Genomic DNA, 23,189 nt, shown 5'->3' on the forward strand with positions numbered 1-23,189 from the left:
TGTGGGACCGTGAGTACCCATGTCTCCACAGTGAGCCTTGGTGTTCCCAGCTGGAAAGTGGGTGCAGTAGTCCTTCCCTGACTGGGGTATAGTGACAGCTCTGGGAGGTGAGGAAAGCAAGGCACCCAGCATGAGGTGAGCCCTCGGGGCAGACACCGGGCCGTGGAGAAATGGGGACACCCGGCCCTGGAAGCCCACCGTGCTCCTTCTGGGGTCTCGCACCCGCGTTCTGGCACCCCTAGGCCCAGCTCCCTTGGTGCCTCCAGCAGCCCTCCTGCCCAGAGTATACATGGCTGCTGTGGCTGACCGGGGCCATCATAGAGGGACTCAGGGCACCTGCTCCCCTCTTGTCAGGGTTTCCCGTCTGCAGCCTCTACTGGGATGAGCCCCTGCCTCACCGGGCCCTGTCATTCCAGAGGCACTGGCCGTCCCAGCCAGACCAGATCCATGCGGGCGTCGTGCTAGAGCACGTCTTCACTGCCTCTTGCGCCACCCAGAGCTTCCGGGGAGAAGTGGAGACCGACTACAGCCACTGGCTACACCATTCCCTGCACCTGGGGCTCTGTGACCTGCCCAGGGTGAGTCCGTCCCAGGGAAGGGGCCCAGGGACCCATGGAGGGAGGGTGAGGAGAGAGGACAGCATCTGCAGAGTGCGGGGGTGTGTGTGAGGGCGCTGGGTGCCAGCGTCACCGCTGTGCCATTTGTCGGCCGGTTGACCACAGGCAGGGTCCATACTTTGAATGTTCGGTGATTCACCTGGGGAACAGGAGAAGTACTAGGTTCCGGTGTGTAGGGTGACTGTGAGGTTTAAGACGTGACACAGGAAGAGGGTTTACACGTAAATGAAAGCTACGCTTAGTCTCATCGTTGTTAGAGGTAGGGTGCTGGGGCCCCTTTCTCCCAACATTCTGCCTGAGTTTGTTAGCTGGTTGATTGGTCCTTCCTCCCATCCACCTACCACCCTCCCATCCAGCCACCCACCTCTTCACCCACCCTGCTGTCCGTCCGTCGTCCATCCGTCCACTCAGCCACCTACCCAACCACCCAGCCGTCTACCCACCCACCCACTCACCTACCCTCCTATCCATCCCTCCATCCCTCCATTCCTCCACCCACCCATCCACCCACCCACTCTCCTGTCCATCTGTCCGTCCATCCGTCCATCCACCCACCCACCCACCTACCCACCCACCTACCCTCCTGTCTATCCATCCGTCTACTCACTCACCCACCTACCCTCCTGTCCATCCATCTGTCCGTCCATCCATCCATCCACCCACCCACCCCCTTACTCACCTACCCTCCTGTCCATCCGTCCATCCACCCACCCACCCACCCACCCACCTACCTTCCTGTCCGTCCATCTGTCCATCCACCCTCCCTCACACCCATCTCCTCACCTACCCTCCTGTCTGTCCGTCCATCCATCCATCCATCCATCCATCCATCTTCTCATCCATCCCAGGGTCAGGCTTTTTCATAACTGGCCAAATAGCAACATTTTAGCTTTTCAAGCCATATGGTCTCTGTTACAGTTACTTAACTTTGCTGTCATAAATACGTGTAAACAAAAGAGCTCATTCTCTGCCGGTGTCTGGGGATGCGGGCCTGGTGGGGTACACTCTGGGCTGCAGAGTGGGGCCCACGTCTCCCCACTGCTGGGCCCAAGACCAAGAAAAGGGGGTTTAGATGAAGTCAGGGGGAGCAGGAACTAGGTCAGCTCAGTTGTCCAGTGACACAGACCTCCTGCTCAGCTGAGGGGTGACAGGGATTCTGGGAACAGCCTCTCCTCAGGGCAGAGTAGGGGTGGGGATGTGCTGGTAATGTGAAAAAGAGGTTTCCGAAATGTGCCGGTGACTCGCCGGGCAGGCCAAATTTGGCCCTTGAGCCAGTTTCCCAACCCCACTCATCCATTCATTCAGAGAGCATTGTGGGGTTCACTTACTCAAAGCCCTGTTCTAGGTACAGGGACAAGGATGGTGAAAGGGGCAGACCGGATGCCCTACCCGCTGGAGCTCACATGCCCCTGGGTGGAAAAAGTTAAACAAGAGGCATGATAAGTACTCAGGCATGATGAACGCTCTGAAGGAAGGAAGCAGGGAGAGAGGACACGGGATTGCAGAGGGGCCTCATTGACAAGCAAACTCTGTACAGGGAACAGCTAGTGCAAAGGCCCTGTGGCCAGATATGCTTAGGGTATTTGAGGAACATGGGGCAGCCCTTAGCAAGGAGGTGAGGTTAAGAAGATAATGCTGACCCATGGGTCAGGCCCAGGAGACCAGCTTTTCTTCTCAGGACAGTGGGAAGGCAGAGAGTTGTGAGCAAGGGGGTAGTGACTGATTTGCATTTTTATAGGGAGGTCTGGCTGTCAAGTGGAGGAGGGACTGGGGGCTGGCGCTGAACTGGGAAGGGAGACCCAATAGGCTACTGCGACAGATGACCAGGGCTTGGTGGGGAGAGGAGACTGCTGCCCTTGTGCCCCCCGACCGCTAACACCCACCCTCTCGTCCCAGGCTCTCTCGGTCTCTGGGGAGCACACCCTGGGCCACGGTGAGCTCCTGCTTCGTTCCCACTGTCGGCTGGGCCTTGCCCCGGACCCAGGCCATGGCCTACACCTCAGCCTGACCCTGCGTAACCACAGCAGGCCTCGGACACCAGACTTCTCCGGGGAGCTGGAGGTGGGTGGCCAGGTCAGGGCTGGCCGGCCCCGGGTGGGGGTGGGGGGGTGCTCTTTATCCCTTGCTGGCTGGCGAGGCCACCACCGCCCCGACGGCCCTGCCACTTAGTGGCCATTATCGGAACTGCAGGCTGACACCCTGGTGGGGACCAGAGCTTCGCTGGGGGGTGGGACCCTCGAGCCTGTCCCCAGCCCTGGGACAAAGCGGCTCCTCCCTTGCCCCGGGATGTGGCCCTCACTATAACTCAGAGGCATTGGCTGGACTGTCTGGGTTTGAATCCCAGCCTAGCCCTTTCCTCACAACTTGCTCCCCGTCTGTGCCTCGGTTTCCCCCCTGTAAAGTAGAGAGCAGTAATTGCACCTACCCTGCCTCCCATGGGGTTAACGCTGCAAGGACTGGAAACGTTAATACGTGTAGATCACTTAGAGCAGCACCTGGAAGGAAGCAGTCGCTAAGTACCAGCCATTGTTACATCGGCCCAGCGTCCTTGCCCTCCTTCGGCCAGCGACGCGGGAAGGGAGGAAGGAGCGGAGGTGTGGCCGATGCCCGCTGTGCCCCCACAGGCTGAGCGGTCTCGGGAGGGGACCTCTCTGAGCCCTGTCTCCTCGTCTGTGAGCGGGGAGCAGACACACGTCACAGGGTAGTTGGTCGGGTTGCGGGCACCCCCTCTCTCTGCCCACTTAGCACAGGCACACAGTAGGTGCTCAGTCCCTGCTGCCAGCTGCCCGCCTCTGCGTCTCCCTGGCCGAGCGAACTCGACTCGGTGACCTTCCTTCTTCTGACCTCGTTGCCTCCTCTGCCCACTGGGAGCAAATCCCACCCTCTCTGCCGAGTGGGGTGCACAGTGTGCACGCCCAGTAGGTGCTCGTGAGATGGGTGTTTCCTTCCGGCATCCGGAGCCGGACGAGGAAGGCATTTCTGCTCTGGAGCTCGCTCGGCCTCTGTGCCCACACACAGCCGCGCGGCTCGTTCAGGAGAGCTTTGCTTTCTGAGGTTGTCCGAGCTGACTCCTTGCTTCCCTGCTCCCCAGCCAGGCCCCTGGCTGCCCACAGCTGGAGGTCGGGGAGTGAGCCACTCGCCCCATTTGGGGGTCCATGGGGTGGGTAGAGGCCTTTTCCAGCCTTGTGTGGTTCTCATGCCAACACGGAGGCCCCTGTGCAGAGGGGGGACAGATTGAGGACGTCGGGTACTCACCCCGGCAGCATCGGAGGGGCCCTCACCAGCCAGTGACAGCGACAGGGACAGTGGCAGGGTGGAGCTCGGCAGGAGGCCATCTGGGACAGAGGCCCCAAGTACGGTCTGCAGATTTCCCGCCCCCCCCTCCCAGCCCCCTCGTGCACTCTGAAACCTCGTCAGGATTCTGGGCCCTGCCCCATCTGCTTGGAATGTTCAGGGACAGATTCTCTGGAACCTGCCCATTAGTGAGCCCCTGATTCCTCGGCCTACCCGACAGCTTACCCCCAGCTCGGTGACCGAACACAACAGAAATGGTTTCTCTCACGGTTCTAGAAGCTAGAAGTCTAAAATGAAGGCATCCACGAGGCCTTGCCCCCACCAGAAACTCCAGGGAACTACCCTTCCTGGCCTCTTCCAGCTTCTGGAGGCTTCTGGCAGCTTCTGGCAATCCTTGGCATTCCTGCCTCACGGCTGGGTCACTCCAGGCTCTGTCTCTTCACATGGCTGTCTTCTCAGGACCTCAGTCGTTGGGTTCAGGGCCCAACTTAATGCAGTACAACCTCGTCTTACTTTAGCACATCTGCGGAGACCCGATTTCCAAATGATCGCACATCCACGGGGTGAGACCTTACACCCGTCTTTTTGAGGAACACGACTCAGCCAGGAACACACCTCCTGAACCCACATACACAGAGTAATTGCTGTTCCTACTAAGTTGAGAGAGCCCCCGTCCCACGTCATTTTACAGATTCTGACACTGAGGCACCACCCTCAGGGATGTGTGGCTTGCCGGAGGCAGGGTCTCGACTAGAACACAGGGCAGCCACGTCCAGGCCAGAGGTGCCTCCCCTCCTCCTAACCAGCCTCCCCCCTGCGGCTCTCCTCCTGGTCTGAGGACCTCAGAGGCCTTGCCTGACGTTGCCACCCCCCACCCCCCGCCCATTCAAAACTCACCTGTCCCGAATCCCCCTCCCTCAAGACTTGGTGTCTCCAAGGGTCGGGATACACGGCCAGTGACTTCATCCTGTGCCACGGGCTCCCCACAACGTCTCCTTGATCTTGTGGAGACACTTGCGTGGTTCTTAGGCAATTTTGGAAAACATGGCCTGCAGGTGGAAACACCAGGAATGTCCAAAATGCCAAGCCCAGGGCCACCCGGGTCAGTTAGGGCAGCGTCTCTGGGGTGAGGCCTGGCACCGGGAATTTGTAAGCCTCGGGGATGGCGGGTGCCCCTGGCCTGTTAGGTCCCAGATGTGGGCTGAATAGGTACTTTCTGCACTCGGTAGGGATTGGGAACCTCGTGGGGGGAGGGGGGGGGAATGTACGTGGGGGTCCCAGTGTCCCTGGAGGTGTGGGGCAGGGGTGGCCACTGTCTCTGCCCTCCCTGGGCCCGGGGACGGCAAGAGCCAGGGGCCGGGGCTGGGCTGCACGCTGCTCTGTGACTTCCCACCCCCAGATCCTCAGCCCCGAGGCTCAGCGGCTCGGCCTCCGGGGCCGGGTTTCCGCCCCGGCTTCTCGGTGTGTGGTCCAGCTGGAGGGAACCGTGGACGATGGCAACGCGAAAGCGAGGCTGTCAGTGTCCCGGGCCCGGGGCTGCCTCCAGGCCTCTGTGGCCCACGAGGAAGGTGAGTAGAGGCTGTGAGTGTCTGTCAGGTTGGCCCCCAAGAGCACAGAGATTGGGGTGTTGAGAGCTCAGGAGTCAAGGAAACCCTGTTAGGACTTTGTGGCACCCTCCCCCCCGGGAGGTGACAACGAGCTTCCTGTGGCCACCTGTATGACGTCAGGAGGGGCTGGGAGAAGGGTCCAGATGGGCAGGACCCAGGTGGGTATGGGCTGGGGGATGAGAAAGAGACCAGGCCTCGGGAGGACCGGGAACTCTAGGGCCTGTGGGTGACGGAAAGCTCCAGAAGGCTGGGGGGAGGTGGAGTGGACAGTAGGGTGGCCGCCGGCTGAGTCCTGGGGAGCAACAGCAGGCCCCTTCCCGGCTCCAGGGAGCCGACAGGAGAGCGTGGTGCTGCGGGCGTGTGCCCACGGGCGGACGGCTGAGGCCGAGGTGCTGCTCCAGGACAGCGGGCGGCCCGTCCAGCCACTGGGACGCCTGACCCTGCAGGCTGCCAACCAGAGTGTCCGCCTGGAGGCGCACGGCTGCCCGGGGACCCTGCTGGGCCGCATGGAGGTGAGACGGCCGGGCGGCGGGGGGCGTGAGGGATGCTGTTGTCTCTGGGGCAGAGGACACAGAGCCGCTGGACCCTGAAAGGGTCCAACAGTGCCGAGGACGTCAGAGGAGGCCCGTAGCGTGTGGATGCATCCTGGGGCCCCGTCACAGGCCCTGAGAACCTCCTACGCGCCCCTGTCCTGCGGAGCCCCCTGGAGCCCCCAGCCCGTCCCTCTGTGCCCGCAGTCTAGTGTGGCAGCTGTTGGGTCCCAAGTGCAAGCCCAGCTGGAGAAGAGGATGCGAGGCTTGGAAGCCTACGTGGAAACGTTCCGGCGCCTGGTGGGTAGACTGCTGGGGTGTCGGGGACACGGAGAACAGGAGGCTCCGTGCGGAGACAGCCCCCCCTCTCCCCCCCGGCGCCCATCCCCTGCCCTCCGCTCACCAGACGTGAGAATCTCCTGGAGTGCTGCGTGCCCCAGACCCTTGCCCTGATCCTGCCCCAATTTCCCCACGCAGGTGCAGCCGGCGGGCCCCCTCCTGCAGTTGTCACGTGCGGGGCTGGGAGCCGTGCGGGCAGGTGGCCGGGCCGTGGCCGCCCTGTGGGGCCAGAGCCGGGCCCGGCAGGCGCTGACCCACCACTTGCCGCTCTACCTGGAGAGGCTGCAGGCGGGGCTGGAGCAGCTGCGGAAGGAGGTGGAACGTGAGTGCAGGAGGGGGGGCCTGACCCGGAGCCCTCCCGGCCTGCTCGGTCTCCAGGACCTGCAGCCTTTGCGTTCCCCGGGTGCGGCCTCCGTGCTGTAGGTCTCCATGCTAATAGCCCTTATGCCCGCTGCCTGAGTTCTTTCGGGGACCACTGCCCCCGTGTCTCCCGTCCCCGCTGATTTCTTTGGAATATGCAGCTTTGTCTCTAGCAGGCCCATGCCTGTATGCTTCCAGAGCCGGTTCCTGGTTCTGTGATAAACGCCCGCGGGGCTGTGTGGTTGAGGGTTCCTTCCTGGTTACTAAGCATCCGCTGCCCCGATCACCCTCCGGGTTGATGTGGGGAACCTCTGGCCCCTCCTCAGGGAGCCTCGGGGCTCACAGCCGGCCTTCTTTCCCACCCCGCTTACGTCTCTGCGTCAGAATCCCCACGGCCATCCCCGGGTTCGGTGGCTCGCTAGGCCTCAGTTCTCAGCATGTTGTTATGGCGAAAGCATGCAGAGCAAGATGGAGGAAGAGGTGCAGGGGCCAAGGCCCAGTGGGGGGGGGGGGGGGGGGAGGGGCAACGAGGCACAAGCTTCCAGAATCTTCTCCCCGGGAGGTCACCCGGGCCGCCCTCAATTCCGCCAGCTTCGAGCTGTGCTGACATGTGTCTAACATCGTCCATCAGGAGAGCTCGTTGGAGACCTCGTACCCAGGGTTTTCCTTGGGGGCTGGTCACGTGGGTAGCCTTCTCTGGCACTTACCCCGCTTTGGGGCTGGGAGAAGCAAAGGGATATTCAGCAGGAGCCACTTGTGTGCACAGCTGGGGCACAGCACGAGGCCCTCTTCCCGGTTCTGGGGGTGATGGCACCTCCCTAAAATCTGGGATCCCAGGTGCCTGCCAGGGGCTGACCTTGTGAGCGGGACTCTCAGAGGGGAAGTCTCAGGCCCGCTAAGCCGGCTCTTGTCCGGGGTCCCTGGCGCCATCACCTAGTTTGCTGGAACAGGCCATATTTCCCGCAGGCCTGGGTCTGGGCTGCGGGCAATGGCATCTCGCCTGCCGTCGGGACTCCGGGGCCTCACGGTGGGCGCTGGCTGCCTGTTGCAGGGCCCCTGGCCACGCTGAAGGAGGCTTACCTGGAGGTCACGCTGCGGCCCCTGGACGAGGTGTGGCAGGAGCGGGCCGAGTCCGCCATGCGGTGGTTGCGGGCCCTGGGGCCCAGGCCCATCGCGGCCGCCTTGGAGCTGGTGAGGCGGGGCGAGGGGGTGGGAGGCGGCCCTGCTAGGTGGCCGGAACCCTGATGGCTCTCGCCACCCGCCGCCCTGCAGGCCACACGCCAGATGCTGTCTTGGGCCGAAGCCACTTTGTCACAGGCTCTGAGGAGGCTCTGCAAGCCTTTGCTGGATGTGTACAGCTTCTCGGCCAGGTACCTGGGCGTCTGTCCGTCCCTGCCTTCCTGCCCCAGGCTGGACACTGGGCTGAAACACCCGGGTCTCATTTTTCCCTCAGGACAACCCTCCCAGGGACACGTTTGCGGTCCTGGTTTTACAGATGAGGAGATGGGCTGCTTCTTCATTCCATAGATGTTTCAGGAACGCTTTATCTGGGCAGGAGCTGTTCTAGGTGCTGCGGATACAACAGTGAATGACCCTGATCCCTCCACAGTCTACCCCCCGGGGGGCTAGACTGAACACATAACTAGGTTATCTACACCAGGGGTCAGCAAACCTTTCCTATACAGGGCCCTGGAGTAAAGTGTTCAGGCTTCGTGGGCCAGATGGTCTCTTGCTTAGTCTTTGTTTTGTTTCAAGAATCCTTTAAAACCTAAAAGCCCTTGTTAGCTTGCAGGCTGTTCAGAAACAGAACACAGACTGGATCTGACCCCTGACCCATGGTTTCCCAGCCTCTGATTTGGTGTGTTAGGTGGTAAATGCTAGGGGCGGGGGGAAATAAAAAGGCTTGACAAGTGGGTTGGGGGTGCATTTGAAGTGGTGCAGCCATGGTCTGCTTCAAGGAGAAGGTAGCATTTGGACAAGGGCTGGAAGGAGCTGGGGTAGTGAGCCATGGACATCATGGGAAGAGTTCCAGGCAGAGGGCACAGTCAGTGCAAAGGCCCGGGGGTGGGAACGTGCCCTGCCTGTTGGAGAAATATGGAGGAAGCCAGGCTGGAGTAGAGGGTGTAAGAGCCCGAGAGGTGACAGGGACCCAGGCAGCCTGGGGCCTTTGTGAGGACTTGGGCGTCTCCTCTGAGATGGGAACGCACAGAAGATTTTGAGCTGAGGAAAGACATGATCTGTGTCCCCTTTCGAAAGATCCCTGTGGTCCTGGTGTTGAGACTAAAGATATGGGAGCAGGGGAGTGGTGTGGATACGGGTGGGGAGCCCAGTAAAGAGTCGTCACTTAGGGGCGCCTGGGGGGACTCAGTCGGTTGAGCATCCGACTCTTGATCTCAGGGTTGTGAGTTCAAGTCCCGCGTGAGGCTCCGTGCTGTGCGTGAGGCCTACTTAAAAAAAATTAAAAAAATGGTTGTTTCTTGGTGGCTGTCCAGGCGAGACAGGACGCTGGCTCCGCTGAGCAGTGGTAGCCGTGGAGGGCTGGGACGTGTCAGAGTCTGGATGTGGGTTAAGGTCAGGTCTGTAGATTGGAGGACGAGATTGCATCCGGGGTGGAGCAGTGCTAAGGGTTTTGGCCTTGGTTTGGCAAGGTGGAGAGTCCGTTTATGGAGCAATGGGGCATGAGCGGCGGAAGGCCCATCGGGGCTTTTTTCGTTTCCTGTTGCTGCCGTAGCACATCACCCACCAATTGGGTGGCTTGAGACAACACAGCTTCGGGGCACCTGGGTGGCTCAGTCAGTTGAGCGTCGGACTTCACGGCCTCAGCCGATCTTGCGGTTTGTGAGTCCGAGCCCCGTGTCGGGCTTCCTGCTGTCAGCTCAGAGCCTCTGCCCCGCTCTGTGTGCCCCTCCCCTGCTTATGCTCTCCCCCAAAGTAAATAGAACAACATGGGTTTATTCTTGTCCAGTTCTGGAAGTCTGAAGCCCGGAATCAGTTTAACCCGCAGTCAGAATATGCTGACCCTGCCGGTTCCCCCCATGGAGCCCCCGTGTCCTTGACCTCCTCCAGCAGCTGGAGGCCCCTGCACTGTGTGGCTCACCGCCCCTCCCTCCTGCTTTCTGGCCTTTGTCCTCGTAGCTCCTGCTTCTGAGCCCCCGCCTCCATTTTTGTGGTTCTGTCGTGGTCCTCGGCTCCCCTGGATAATCCTTAACCCTGTCACACCTGCAAACTGTGTTTGGCCACATAAGTTACTGCAGTCCTAGGTCTCGGGCACTTGGATGTCTTTGGGGGCCTCTATTCAGTGTACTCCACCAGAGTGGGGATAGGGGGCCATTCTGGACGTGTTGAGCTTGAGACCCCGTGGGGACTCCCAGCTGGAGGTGTCCAGCAGGCAGCTGATGGCCTGTGTTGTGCATCCAAGTTAGGGAATCGTCAGAGGGGGACCGAGCCCGGGAGCAGCAGCAGAGGCCCGGCGTGTGCGTCCCTTCCCCTCACACGCCGGGGGTGGGGGGACCCCTCTGTAGGAGGGGGTTTAGGGTGGCAGTGGCGCCCCTTCTCCCAGGGCAGAGCATCCGGACCAGGGGAATGCTTGGACTTGAACGCACCTCTAACTTGGGCAGCGCTGGATCAGTCACTGCTTTGTGCCTCGGTTTCCCCCCCTGGGAACGCATGATGCTCCTGCTGCCCTAGCTGTCAGTGCGGTTGCAATGCAAGCTGGCGGACAGAAGCTGCAACCCAGGGAGGGTGTCAGGTCACGGGAGGAACGATGTCCCCAGTCGGGGCTGTTTGCACAGGGAAGGGGCTGTCTGGGGAGGTCCTGGCAATGGGTCACCCCTGGGTGCTTGTGCTGTAAAAAGGACTTCGGGGGTAGAAGGCCTTTGAGGCTGCTCCCTGCCTCAAGTCCCCTGTGCCCCGTGGGGGAGGGAAAAGTCCTGCACCCACAGTAGAGGGTGTGAAGTTGTCCTTGTCCACGTCTAGCCCCAGCGCGATGAGACCCCTGTGCTCCTTCAGGCCCCACAAGGTCGACCTGACCCCCTCTTTTCCATCCTGAGACAGTTTCAGGGTCTGCCCTTCCCTGTGCAATTCCCAAGGTCCCCGGGGCTCTGATGCCCTGCTTCTCCAGTGCTCTTGCTGCCCCTGCCCCCTGCCCCCCGCACCTTGCGGGGCCCCAGTGGTGGGCCCATCTATCCCTTGGGGTTCACACAGAGGTGCCCCCACCTGACCCAAGGCCACGTACGTCCTTCCGATGAGGCCATCGTGTCTCTTCTGAGCCTGTCCCGCCCACCTCCACCTCCACGAGCTGCTTCCAGAAGCAAAGGCCCATCTGTCCGGCTGGGGTCTCCCACCTCTCCCGTGCTCTTTCCAGGAACTGCTCGTTGCTGGTGACGCTGCCACTGTTGCCTGCAGGGGAAGAGCCCCTGGCTGTGGCCCGGGTGACCGGCTACCTGGTGGAGAAGCTGGTGCTGCCCTTCCGCGAGCTGTACGGGACCAACGTGCTGGCCGCGTACTACCGGCTCAAACACCGCCTACTGCAGAGCCCCCATGAGTGTGAGTCTCACGCCCCCCTCCTCCCTGCTCAGCCCCGTGCCCCTTGGGGTGCAGTGGCCGGACCCTGCAGGCGCAGACACGGGGGCGGGGTCCGGGGTGAGAGGAGCCGTAGCTTGGTACTGCTGGGCCCGGAGCTTCCTGCGCTTCCCGAGATCATCCTGGCCTCGAGCTGGGCTGCAGAGCCGGGCTTCTAGCCAGAGTATGAAAGCCCGAGCCTGGACCCAAGGTGCAAGTGGGCCAAGTGGCTTGGGGCTCGAGGCCAGCTCCCTCCCACTGCACTGGGCTGGAGCCGCAGAAGGCAGACCTCCAGTTGGAATCGGAAGGCGGCTAATTGAGTCCAGACTGGGTCAGGCAGCGCCTGCAGTCGTGGGCGGTGCCGGCATCGGATGTGGTTGCGAGGGCTCGGGGCCCCTGGAGGGTTTGCGTCCGGCTCGTGCCCCCGTGTGGCCCCGGCCGGTCTCCCCGCCTCTCTGGGACTTGGTTTCTCCCTCTGCCAAGGGGCGGTGACAGCTTGGCTCCCTCCCGTGGGTCACAGGCCCGGGTGCCGTTTGGGTGCACAATTCCTTGGTGACGGGAAAGATCTGAAGTCCACGGGCAGGCGTGGCACCTGGGGCCTGGCGGGACTGGGGTATCGGTGCGGGTTCTTGTCACCACATAGGTTGGCGGGGGGGGGGGGGGGGGGGGGGGGGGGCCTGTGGCTCGCCTTCTTGGGCGCAGGGGTGCTTCCTCTGCAAGGCAGAGGTGAGGGAGGAGCCGCTGGGTCTCAGAGCTCCACCTGTGTGTGACCTTGGGCTGGCCTGTGACCTTCTGTTTGGAGAGCTGACAACGGGGCTTTCATCCCCTCCTTGTGCGGCCGGGTGAGCCAGCAGTTGCCAGGCCTCGGTCACCGTTCCCGCTGAACACGGCCCCTCCCCCACAGCAGTTCGGGCTGGATGGGTCAGGCCGTCCCCCCCTCCCTCGTCAGCTGCCTTTGAAGAGATCGGAGCCAGGCCCCGTGGTACCTGCCTTGTGCTGGGGAGACCTTTGGCCATACTCTTGTGTGCATCGTTTTTTTAATGTAATTCTGTTTTACAATAGCTTCATGGACACACAATTCACTTACTAAAGCATATGATTCTGGGGCTTTGAGTATATTCATAGGGATACACATCTGTCCCCACAGTCGATTTTAGAACATTTTCGTTCCCTCAAACCACCCCACCCGCCATCTCTCAGCCATCACCTCCCCGCCCCAGCTTTACAAGGCTCGTGCACGTGTCAGTCCTTTGTTTCTTTTTACTGCTGACTGGGCTGCAGATGGCTCACTTCGGGGTGCCGGGCTGGGCAGAAGAGCTGGGGACAGACCCCTGTCTCGGCACGTGGGCTGCCCCAGAGGACACCGGCCCAAACTGGCCGTCCTCACCTATCTGGCGACCTCTTCTTCCCAGACCATGCTGTGGTGGCCGGGGCCAGGCACGTGGTGACCTTCGATGGCCAGGTATGGAGCCTGGGTGTCCGCTGTGGGAGCCTGCTGCTGGCCAAGGATTTTGCTCACAACACGTTCTCGTTGACGCTGAACCGGGCCGGTTCAGGGCTCACGTCCGTGTCAGTGCAGCTGAACCACACTTCCCTGGTGTTCTACCCCAGCCTGAAGGTGAGCCGTGCCAGCGTGGGAGGGGCCCAGGGGGAGGACAGTCTCCTGCCGGCCGTCCCATCCACACACCTGTGTCCTGGGCCCCACGCCCTTCCCACCCAGTGCCCCGCGGCCCTGCTGCCTGGCCCCCTCAGCCCGTGTCTGGCCCCCAGACCTACAGGCTATACGAGTCCTCCGAGCCCAGGCAGAGCTGTCCACACCGAGATCTGCCCCCTGCCGCGACGAGGAGGGATGTGCCCAGGGTCAAGCTGGCCAGTGAGGACGGCGTCTCAATCACCTGTGACGTTCGGGCTGGCCTCTGCAGCGTCACTCTGGGCCTCTGGCTCCACGGTGGGTCTGGGCCCCAGCTGGGGGCCTCCGGGGCCCGTGGGGTCTGCTGGGCAGTGACCACAGCAGGCGTCCCAGGCTGATGCGACCAATCCCTGGTCAGGGGTGCACTCGCTGTCCTTGAGAGGCTGGGGGCCAGGTTCCCCGGGACCCCCTCCTGCTGCTGTTTCCTGGGGGGCTCCCAACCTGAGCAGCCACGAGAGGAGCCATTGCAGTGGCTCGGCACGTGAGGGCTTCCCTCCCTCCCTTCCCTTTCTCCTCTCCCTCTGGTGAAGGGTCAGAGCCAGGGTGGGGTGCAGGAGTCAGGGGTGGAGGGTCCGGCCCCCCTGGGAACCCTGGCCAGGCTCGCCCACGTCCCCCTTTCCCATAGGCGTGTCTGCCGGGCTCCTGGGCACTAACGACAATGAGGCCGCCAACGAGCTGATGCTGCCGGACGGCACCCTGGCCCACGGCCTGGAGGAGCTCGGCCTCGCCTGGCAGGTGAGCTGCTGGGCCTCACCAGGGCTCCGTGGCTGTGGGCAGAGCTTGGGCCCCTGCGTGCAAACTCTGCAGACAACTGCTCAGACCCAGCGGGTGGCCACCCACTCCGGAAGCTGATGCACCTGTTCTAGGTGCCCGGGAGAAGAGAGGTCCGGGGGGAGGCCTGAGTCTTGGGTTTGTCTCACCAGCTGGGTGGCGACTGCAGGGCCGTGGAGAAAACTCACGAGTGCCCCCGACAGAGCCCCACCTGCCGGGCCTTCTTCCAGGACCCCCGTTCCTGCCTGGGGAACTGCTTCAGTGTGGTGAGTGTGAGGCTGGGTCTGGACCCCAGGGGAAGCCCTGCAGCGGGTAGACCGGAAGGCCAAAGAACTCCCCTGCCCTGATCCAGCCTCTGCCCCTCCTTGGTGCTCCTCCCAAGGGTGCAGTGGGCAAGGACCCTGACCCTGACGGCTGGCTTTCAGGTGGACCCCACCCCGTTTCTCAGCCTGTGCTCCCAGGACACCTGTGGCACCCAGGAGCTCTTTCCTGCCTGCAACCTGGCTGCCGCCTACATCCACCTGTGTGCCCGGGGCTTTGTGCCCCTGGACCCTCCTCCACAGTGTGGTAAGCTGCCCCAACCAGCAGAGTCTGACCCCTGCCCCGTTGACCTGTGTCTTCCCTCCCAGAGGCAAAACCAGTTCCTTCCTTTGGCTTAGCTCCCTTGGGGTGGACAGGCACTCCATCTTCTTGCAGTGAGCTCTGTTTTGACTCTGAGTTATGGGCAAAGGGTTACTTACTGAGAAAAAGAAGCCCAAAGACTCCCCCTGTCCAAGCCAGGTCCTGAAAATCCAGGGACCTCTGGCACAGGAGATAATAGCTCTGGGAGGTCAGACAACTATAAACTCAGCTTCCGAAAATTTATAACCACACATCTGCTCGTCAGGGATTTTAACGGACACTCTTTCCCCCGTCTGGAAAGCCCTCGGTCAACCAATATTATCCTTCACTCTGATTCCTGTGGCTAAAGTCCACTATGTAGGTTGAAAGTCAGCAACTGCACCAAGCATTGGGAGTAGAATCCCGGTTAAAGGGAAAATTATTCCTGACGCTTGTAAAAGAGCTCTAAGGTGGGCTGTATTCAGGGGGACTATCACAGTGGTGCGGGAACCACTGCAATGGGGTTTGGCCACAGGGGTGAGAGATGGGGCTCAACTCAACAGGGAGCATTGGGGACTGCGTGCTGAGCAGGGTTGGGGTCTGTGGATGGAAAATTACCAAGATGAACCGTGAGAGATAGGCGAGTTCTTGCTCAATCAAGCTGGCAGGATTCTTGTTGGAGGCAGGCCAGACTGATGAGAGGAACCCTGTCCGATGTCGAGGTAACCAGTCATGCAGGCTAAACCGACTTACCAGAATTCTTGCTAAACCTGGCTCATGGAGAGGTGGAGTCCCCAAAAGCCAGGGCCTCCTTGCTGAGACTGCGGAGGCCCCAGGATAGGATATGATCCAAACAGAGACTCTTGGCCACTCACTGAGACCTTCAGATGCTAGCATTTGAGAAGATGTAATACATGGAAGAAACTGAAAATGGTAAGTGGGATTCCAAAAGCAATTTCCAGAATTGATAAATATTTACTGAAATTTAAAACATAACACATTTGACAGAAGAAAAAAAATTAATGAACTGGAAAATATAAAACAGAGGGTGGAGTGAGGTGCTCACAGAAATTTCAGAATGAGAACACGAAGAGGTTTGCGAGTGTGATGCCTCAGATTCAGGAAGCACAAGGCAGCCCAAATACTGACCACAAGCCTCTATTAAGACATTTCAGCTTGGGTAAGAGGTCATCTTTCAAGGAACAGGCAGACAACCAATCTCCCACCAGCAAGAGTCCAGTCTCTTAAATTAAGAGAGTAATTGCTGAGTTAGATTTTATACCCAGGTCAACTATGATACGAGGTTAAAAATCAAACATTATTAGCACTGAACTGTCTGAAAATATCTTTCCCACTGGGAGACAGTCACTAAAGGAACAGAGCAAGCCACACACATTTATTCACACTCCGTCTGTGGCTGTGTATTTGCAACACGGGCTGCAGATCTGGCTGCAGCGTCTAAGATAGTTACTGTTTGATTCTTTACAGAAAGCGTTGGCTGACCCTGTGTATAAACCAGGGAAAGCAGAAGGGAGGAATTTAATGAAACAGGAAGAGATGAACAATAGGAGGGATCCAGAGGGGAAAAAAGACAGTAACTAGGAATGACCGAGAAGTCAAAACCACAGATCCAGGAGAGACTGAGAGGTCATTCAACTACTCTGGACAGATTGCTGATAACTTTCAAGACCCAGCTTGAATACAAATTGATTTTTTAACCTGAAGAATCTCATAGCTATTAAATCAACTGAATCTATAGACTATAACGTTGTCTCAAAGACAGCAGGCAAAGCTTACTTATTAGGACACCAAAAGCCTGAGTCACAAAAGAAACAAATAGACCTCGTTCATACGAGACAAAATGTTTACAAACCACTTATCTGACAAAGGACTTCTATCTAGAATATATAAACTCAAATTTAACGGTAAAAAAAAAAAAAAATCTAAGTAGAAAATGAGCAAACAGGCCCAGGAAAAAAAGGTGTTCAGCAGTAGTAGTCATTAGGGAAATGAGAACACTACATACTTCTTAGAACAGTTTAGAAAAAAACAGCAACACCAAAGCCTGGCAAAAGTGTAGAGAAACTCATTCCCTCATCTATTGCTGGTGGGGAAATATACAATGGTACAGCCACCCCGGAGAAAAAGCTAAGAACACACTTAAAATAGAATCCAGCAATGACATTCCTGGGTATTTATCCCAGAGAAATGAAAGCCTGTGTTTCACACAAAAGCCTGGATGTGATTATTCATAGCACTATTATCTGTAAGAGCCCAAACCTTGCAACAGCCCAAAGTGCCTACCTTTGGTGCACAGCGAAACAAATGTGGGTATGTCCCTACCGTGGGATATATTCAGCAATAAAAAGGAACACCCTACTGGTACAGGGAACAACTGGGATGAATCTCAAAAGCATTATGCTGAGTGGGGAAAAAAACCCCAAACTCCTAAGATCAAGCGCCGTATGATTTTATTTACGTAACATTCTCAAAATGACCAGTTATAAAGATGAAGAACAACTCAGCTGCTGTCTGGGTCTGGGACGATGGAGGAAGGAGAGGTAGCCCAAGGGAGGTGTTTCTGGTGGTCGAACAGTTGTGTATTTTGGTGGTGGTGGTGGTAACACGAATCTACAGCTTCAAGGAGATGTCCGAACTAGATACATGCCTTCGACCACTGTCAAGGTCTGGGTTTGGAAATTGTGCTCTCATTACCGAAGATGTGGCCACTGGAAGAAACCGAATGTAAGATACACGGGACCTCCCGGCCCTATCTTTGAACCTTCTTCTGAAAATCTGTCCGTCCAAAACAAAAACTTTTAAATGGTACACACCAAGCCCAGATCATGTTAGAGCCAAGTTGAAATAATTTACTGTAACACTTCCAGAATAGGAAAATGAAACCTTTCTATCCCCAACTCATGTTAATGAAGTAGTAAGATATGAACACACGGCAAGGACAATACAAGAAGAGAAAGAAAAGCCCAACTTCGCACTTGAATATAGAGGTTACTAATGTATTAATAAACTAAACAATCTCTGGAATCCAAGGATGGTCTTTAAGAATAATGTACTAAAGAAATTTAGGTAATTCAGGACTCTTCTAGTGAGATATCTAATAATGCATTGGAAACATCTTTTTTAATGTTTCACAGAGAGAGAATCCCAAGCAGATGCCACCCTCAGCACAGAGCCTGATGCAGGGCTCGATTTCATGACTCTGGGATCGTGACCTGTGCCACAATCAGAAGTCAGACGCTCACCCGACTGGGCTACCTAGGCACCCCTGGAAACATCCTGATCAAAATGCAGAGGAAAACATGGCCCAAGAACAGACACTCACATCAACGGAACAGAAAAGAGAACCCAGAAATGGACCCACAAACGTATGGCCAACTCATCTTTGACAAAGCAGGAAAGACTATCCAATGGAATAAAGACAGTCTCTCCAGCACGTGGTGCTGGGAAAACTGGACAGCGACATGCAGAAGAATGAACCTGGACCACTTTCTTACACCGTACACAAAAATCAACTCAAAATAGGGGCGCCTGGGTGGCTCAGTCGGTTAAGCGTCCGACTTCGGCTCAGGTCATGATCTCGCGGTCCGTGAGTTCGAGCCCCGCGTCGGGCTCTGTGCTGATGGCTCAGAGCCTGGAGCCTGTTTCGGATTCTGTGTCTCCCTCTCTCTCTGACCCTCCCCCATTCATGCTCTGTCTCTCTCTGTCTCAAAAATAAATAAATGTTAAAAAAAATTAAAAAAAAAAAATCAACTCAAAATGGATGAAAGACCTCCATGTAAGACAGGAAGGCATCAAAATCCTCGAGGAGAAAGCAGGCAAAAACCTCTTTGATGTTGGCAGCAGCAACTTCTTACTCAACACATCTCCGGAGGCAAGGGAAACAAAATCAAAAATGAACTACTGGGACCTCATCAAAATAAAAACTTCTGCACAGCTAAGCAAACAGTCAGCAAAACTAAAAGGCAACCGACGGAATGCGAGAAGATATGTGCAAATGACATATCAGATAAAGGGATTAGTATGCAATATCTATAAAGAACTTATCAAAGTCAATGCCCAAAAAACAAATAATCCAGTGAAGAAATGAGCAAAAGACATGAATAGACACTTCTCCAAGGAAGACATCCAGATGGCCAACCAACACATGAAAAATTCTTTAACATCACTCATCCTCAGGGAAATGCAAATCAAAACCACAATGAGATACCACCTCACACCTGTCAGAAGGGCTCACATCAACAACTCAGGCAACAAGAGATGTTGGTGAGGATACGGAGAAAGAGGATCTCTTTTGCGCTGCTGGTAAGAATACAAGCTGGTGCAGCCACTCCGGAAAACAGTATGGAAGGTCCTCAAAATGCTAAAAATAGAACTACCCTACGACCCAGCAATTGCACTACTAGGCATTTATCCACGGGATACAGGTGTGCTGTTTCAAAGGGACACATGCACCCCCATGTTTAGAGCAGCACTATCCACAATAGCCAAAGGATGGAGAGACCCCAAATGTCCACCGATGGATGGATGGATAAAGCAAATGTGGTATATATGTACAACAGAGTATTATTCGGCAATCAAAAAGTATAAAATCTTGCCATTTGCAACTACGTGGATGGAACTGGAGAGTATTATGCTAAGGGAAATTAGAGAAAGACAAATACCATATGACTTCACTCATATGAGGACTTTAAGGGACAAAACAGATGAACATAAGGGAAGGGAAACAATAATATAAAAACAGGGACGGGGACAAAACACGAGACTCTTAAATATGGAGAACAAACAGAGGGTTACTGGAGGGGTTGTGGGAGGGGGGCTGGGCTAAACGGGTAAGGGGCACTAAGGAATCTACTCCTGAAATCATTGTTTCACTATACACTAATTTGGATGTAAATTTTTAAAAATAAAAAATAAAAAAGAATGTGGAGGAAAACAGCACACTGGCAAGAGGGCAGGCCAGGAAGTCAAGACCTTCAGTCCCCCAGGAGAACACCAAACGTATAATAAAATGGCCCCAAGTAGCTTTGTGGGAACTCTAGAAGCAGCAGCAACCAAAGGAGTGCCTGAGCAAGAAAAAGCTCAACTCAGAACCGTAGGGAACCCCTTGGTGTTTTTGCTTGCCTGTCACAGTAAGGTTTCAAGTAAAGCCAACCAATTCATCCCTCAGGATGGAAGAGAAAGTGTGGAACTTGCTGACAACGTTCTGACTTGCCTGGGGGCTGCCAGAGGCACAGGCTTCGGTCTCTTCTGGCTCAGAGTGCCGATGACCGTAATGGCAGAGTCTGGGTGTGGGGTTGGAGGTTGCTGAGAGCAGTCACGGCTGCGTATGTGAGAGTCCACAGACCGGCGGGTGGCCAGGGGCCAGATTATGGCAGAGGAATTCAATGTCTAGACCCCTGAGAAGAAGCAGGGGGGAGGCTGCTGGGGAAATTTAGACCTTTAAAGGCAGCTGTGTATATTGGGGATGGGAACTTAAAATACCCACAGGCCCAGAGAAGATAAAGCCCCCCCTAAAAATGTTTGAGAGAACCCTGAGCCTTTCTATCCGGCTGGTTCGCGAAGGTCTTCCCCGGCCCAGGGACAGTCTGCAAAGACTGGGAGAGGTGGACGCCTTTTCAAATGCCCAGTTTCAACAAAAGATGACAAGACACACAAAGAAACGGGGAGGCAGGGCCCATTCACAGGAATACAGTCAACCTCCAGAAACCAACTCTCAAGAAAAACTGGCCTCAGACTTCAAAACAACAGTCCTGGATCTGCTGTCAGCTGAGGAAAAGAGGAGGGGACGACTAACGGAATTACGAAAACAACATCTAAGCAAAAGGAGAATGTCGACAAAGACCAATTGTAATAAGGAACCAAATTCTGGAGCTGAAAAATCCAGTAATTGACTTGATGCCATCTGCCAGACAGTCACTCTAGATTTAAGGACACCCATAGGTTGAAAGCCAAAGAATAGAAAAAGATAGTCTATATAAATAATGACCAAAATAGAGCAGGGGTGGCTATGCGGATATCAGACAAGTAGAATTTAAGGGGGAAAAAAAAAAGAGCTGTTGCAAGGGATAGGAGAGGCCATTAATCCTTTTATCGACACATAATTCACCAAGAGGATCTAACAACTACAAGTATATATGCACCAGACATCAGAGCTTCTAAAAATCTGAAGCAAACATGGACAGAAGTGAAGGGAGAAAACAGCAACTCTTAAGAGTCCTTCAACCCTTCCCCATCCACCCACTTTCAAATAACATATAGAACATTAGAACACACATGGAACACAGAGAACATTCTCCAGAATAGACCGTCAATTAAGCCACAAAATACGTGCAGTCTTAATACAGTTTTGAAAACTGAAACCACACAACATATCTTTTACCAATCACAGTGAAAACAAATTCCTAAGAAACACAACTAAAAATAGGTGGAAAATAGGAAAAATCAAAAATTGTGCAAAATTCAATAACACACCATGAAACAATGGGTCAAAGAAACCGCAAGGCAAATTAGCAAATACATTTTTATTTTTTAAGTTTATTTATTTTGAGAGAGAGCAGGACACAGGCAGAGAGAAAGGGAGAGAGAGCCTGTGCAGAGCTTGATGTGAGGCTTAAACCCACGAATGGCGAGATCATAACATGAGCCAAAGTCAGATGCTTAAATGACCGAGCCACCCAGGTGCCGCAAATTAGCAAATCTCTTGAGACAAGTGAAAAGTAAAATAAAACACACCAAAACCATCAGATTTAGAGAAAGCAGTGCCAAAAAGAAAATGTACATTCTTTTCCTGTAAATGCTTAAATGAAAAAAGATGGTAAATCAACAACTAACTTAGTCTTTTCCTGTAAATGCTTAAATGAAAAAAGATGCTAAATCAACAACTAACTTTATACCTTAAGGAAGTAAAAATAAATAAATAAAATAAACTGAACCCAAAACTAACAGTAGGAAATCACAAATGTTAGAACAGAGATAAACGAAACAGAGAATACAGAGAAAATTAATGTAACAAAACGTTTTTTAAAGATCAACAAAACTGACAACACTTTAGCCAGATTGGCTAACTAAAAAAAAAAAAAAAAAAGTACTCAACTAAAATCAGAAATGAAATACAGAACATTGCAACCAATTTTTACAAAAATCAAAGGGATTTTAGGAATATGAACAATTGTATGACAAACTGGACAACAAAGATGAATAAATTCCTAGAAGTATATGGTTTGCCAAGATTGAATCATGAAGGAATAGAAATCTGAACAGACCGGGAGCCTGAGTGGCTCAGTTGGTCAAGCATCCAACTTTAGCTCAGGTCATGATCTCATAGTTTGTGAGTTTGAGCCCAGCATCTGGCTCTGTGCTGACAGCTCAGAGCCTGGAGCCTGCTTCTGATTCCGTGTCTCCCTCTCTCTCTGCCCCTCCCCTGATCATGTTCTGTCTCTGTCTCAAAAATAAAAAAGCATTAAGAGAAATTAAAAAAAGTCTGAACAGACCTATAACTAGCAAGAATATTGAAATAGTAATCAAAAACCTCCTCACAAAGGAAAAAAAAGGCCCAGGACCAGATGGCTTCACTGGTGAATTCTACCAAACATTTAAAGAATTAAAAACAGTCCTCCTCAAGCTCTCCAAAAATTGAAGGGGGAACATCTCCACATCCATTCTATGAGGTCAGCATTACTTCTACACCAAAGCCAGATAAAGACACTTCAAGAAACAAACTACACAGGCGTCTGGGTGGCTCAACTGGGTTAAGTGTCCAACTTCTGCTCAGGTCATGATCTCACGGTTTGTGAATTTGAGCCCCTTGTTGGACTACTTGATGACAGCTCAGAGCCTGGAGCTCAGATTTGGAGTCTCCCTCTCTCTCAAAATAAATAAACATTAAAAAAAAAAAAAAAAAAAGTGACAGACCAATATCCCTGATGAATATAAATGCAAAATCCTCCAAAATAAATAAATAAATAAAAATTCAAGAGTGTATTGAAAGGACTATACACCCAACCAAGTGGGATTTATTCCTGAAATACAAGAAAGGTTCAACATAGGAAAATTATTCAATTTAATACACCACAGTAACAGAATGAAGGACAGAAACCACATGATCATCTCAGCTGATGCAGAGAAAACATTTGAACAAAAATTTAATATCCTTTCACAACAAAAACAGACTAAAAGGAAACTACTTCAACTAATAAAGGGTATACATGAAAAGCCCATAAATTACATAATTTTTTTTAATGTTTCTATTTGAGAGAGAGGGAGACTGTGAGCAGGGGAGAGACAGGGAGACAGAGGATCCAAAGCAGCCTCTGCACTGACATCAGAGGTCCCAATGTGGGGCTCAAACCCACAAACTGCAAGATCACAACCTGAGCCAAAATAGGAAGCCCACCAACTGAGCCACCCAAGTGCCCCCATAGATAACATATTCAATGGTGAAAGACTAAAAACTTCTCTTCTGAAAGCAAGAATAAGACAGCAATGTCTATATTGGCCTCTTCTATTTAATATAGTAATAGAAGTGCTAGCCAGAGCAATTAGGCAAGAAAAAGAAATAAAAGACATCCAAACTGGAAAGGAAGAAACCATCTCTGTCCTCAGACAAAATGGCCATATATATATTATATACACACACACCTGTCTATACATATATCCTATGTACCTGGAGAAAACTCTGTAGATGGCGCGCGCACACACACACACACACACACACAGAGTCCCTATTAAAACTAATAAACTTGGCCAAGTGGCAGAATACAAAATCAATACAAAACAATCACTTATGTTTCTATACACTAAA

The 23,189-nt window shown here is 54.5% G+C and overlaps 1 protein-coding gene across 1 annotated transcript in view; it reads left to right on the plus strand.

Annotated features, from left to right (window-relative positions):
- APOLTP (apolipoprotein lipid transfer particle homolog) overlaps positions 1 to 23,189 on the plus strand; it is a 140,186-nt gene that overhangs the window by 113,078 nt on the left and 3,919 nt on the right. Inside the window, exons 58-71 of the mRNA XM_078439805.2 lie at positions 417 to 578; positions 2,514 to 2,678; positions 5,311 to 5,479; positions 5,846 to 6,030; positions 6,256 to 6,348; positions 6,526 to 6,709; positions 7,799 to 7,938; positions 8,020 to 8,117; positions 11,111 to 11,292; positions 12,720 to 12,925; positions 13,078 to 13,255; positions 13,623 to 13,732; positions 13,921 to 14,034; positions 14,194 to 14,335. Coding sequence (XP_078295931.2) covers positions 417 to 578; positions 2,514 to 2,678; positions 5,311 to 5,479; positions 5,846 to 6,030; positions 6,256 to 6,348; positions 6,526 to 6,709; positions 7,799 to 7,938; positions 8,020 to 8,117; positions 11,111 to 11,292; positions 12,720 to 12,925; positions 13,078 to 13,255; positions 13,623 to 13,732; positions 13,921 to 14,034; positions 14,194 to 14,335 — 2,128 coding nt within the window. The remainder of the gene's footprint in view (positions 1 to 416; positions 579 to 2,513; positions 2,679 to 5,310; positions 5,480 to 5,845; positions 6,031 to 6,255; positions 6,349 to 6,525; positions 6,710 to 7,798; positions 7,939 to 8,019; positions 8,118 to 11,110; positions 11,293 to 12,719; positions 12,926 to 13,077; positions 13,256 to 13,622; positions 13,733 to 13,920; positions 14,035 to 14,193; positions 14,336 to 23,189) is intronic.

The sequence above is a fragment of the Panthera onca genome, chromosome E3 (assembly GCF_046562875.1).
Source record: "Panthera onca isolate mPanOnc1 chromosome E3, mPanOnc1 haplotype 2, whole genome shotgun sequence".
NCBI lineage: Eukaryota > Metazoa > Chordata > Mammalia > Carnivora > Felidae > Panthera > Panthera onca.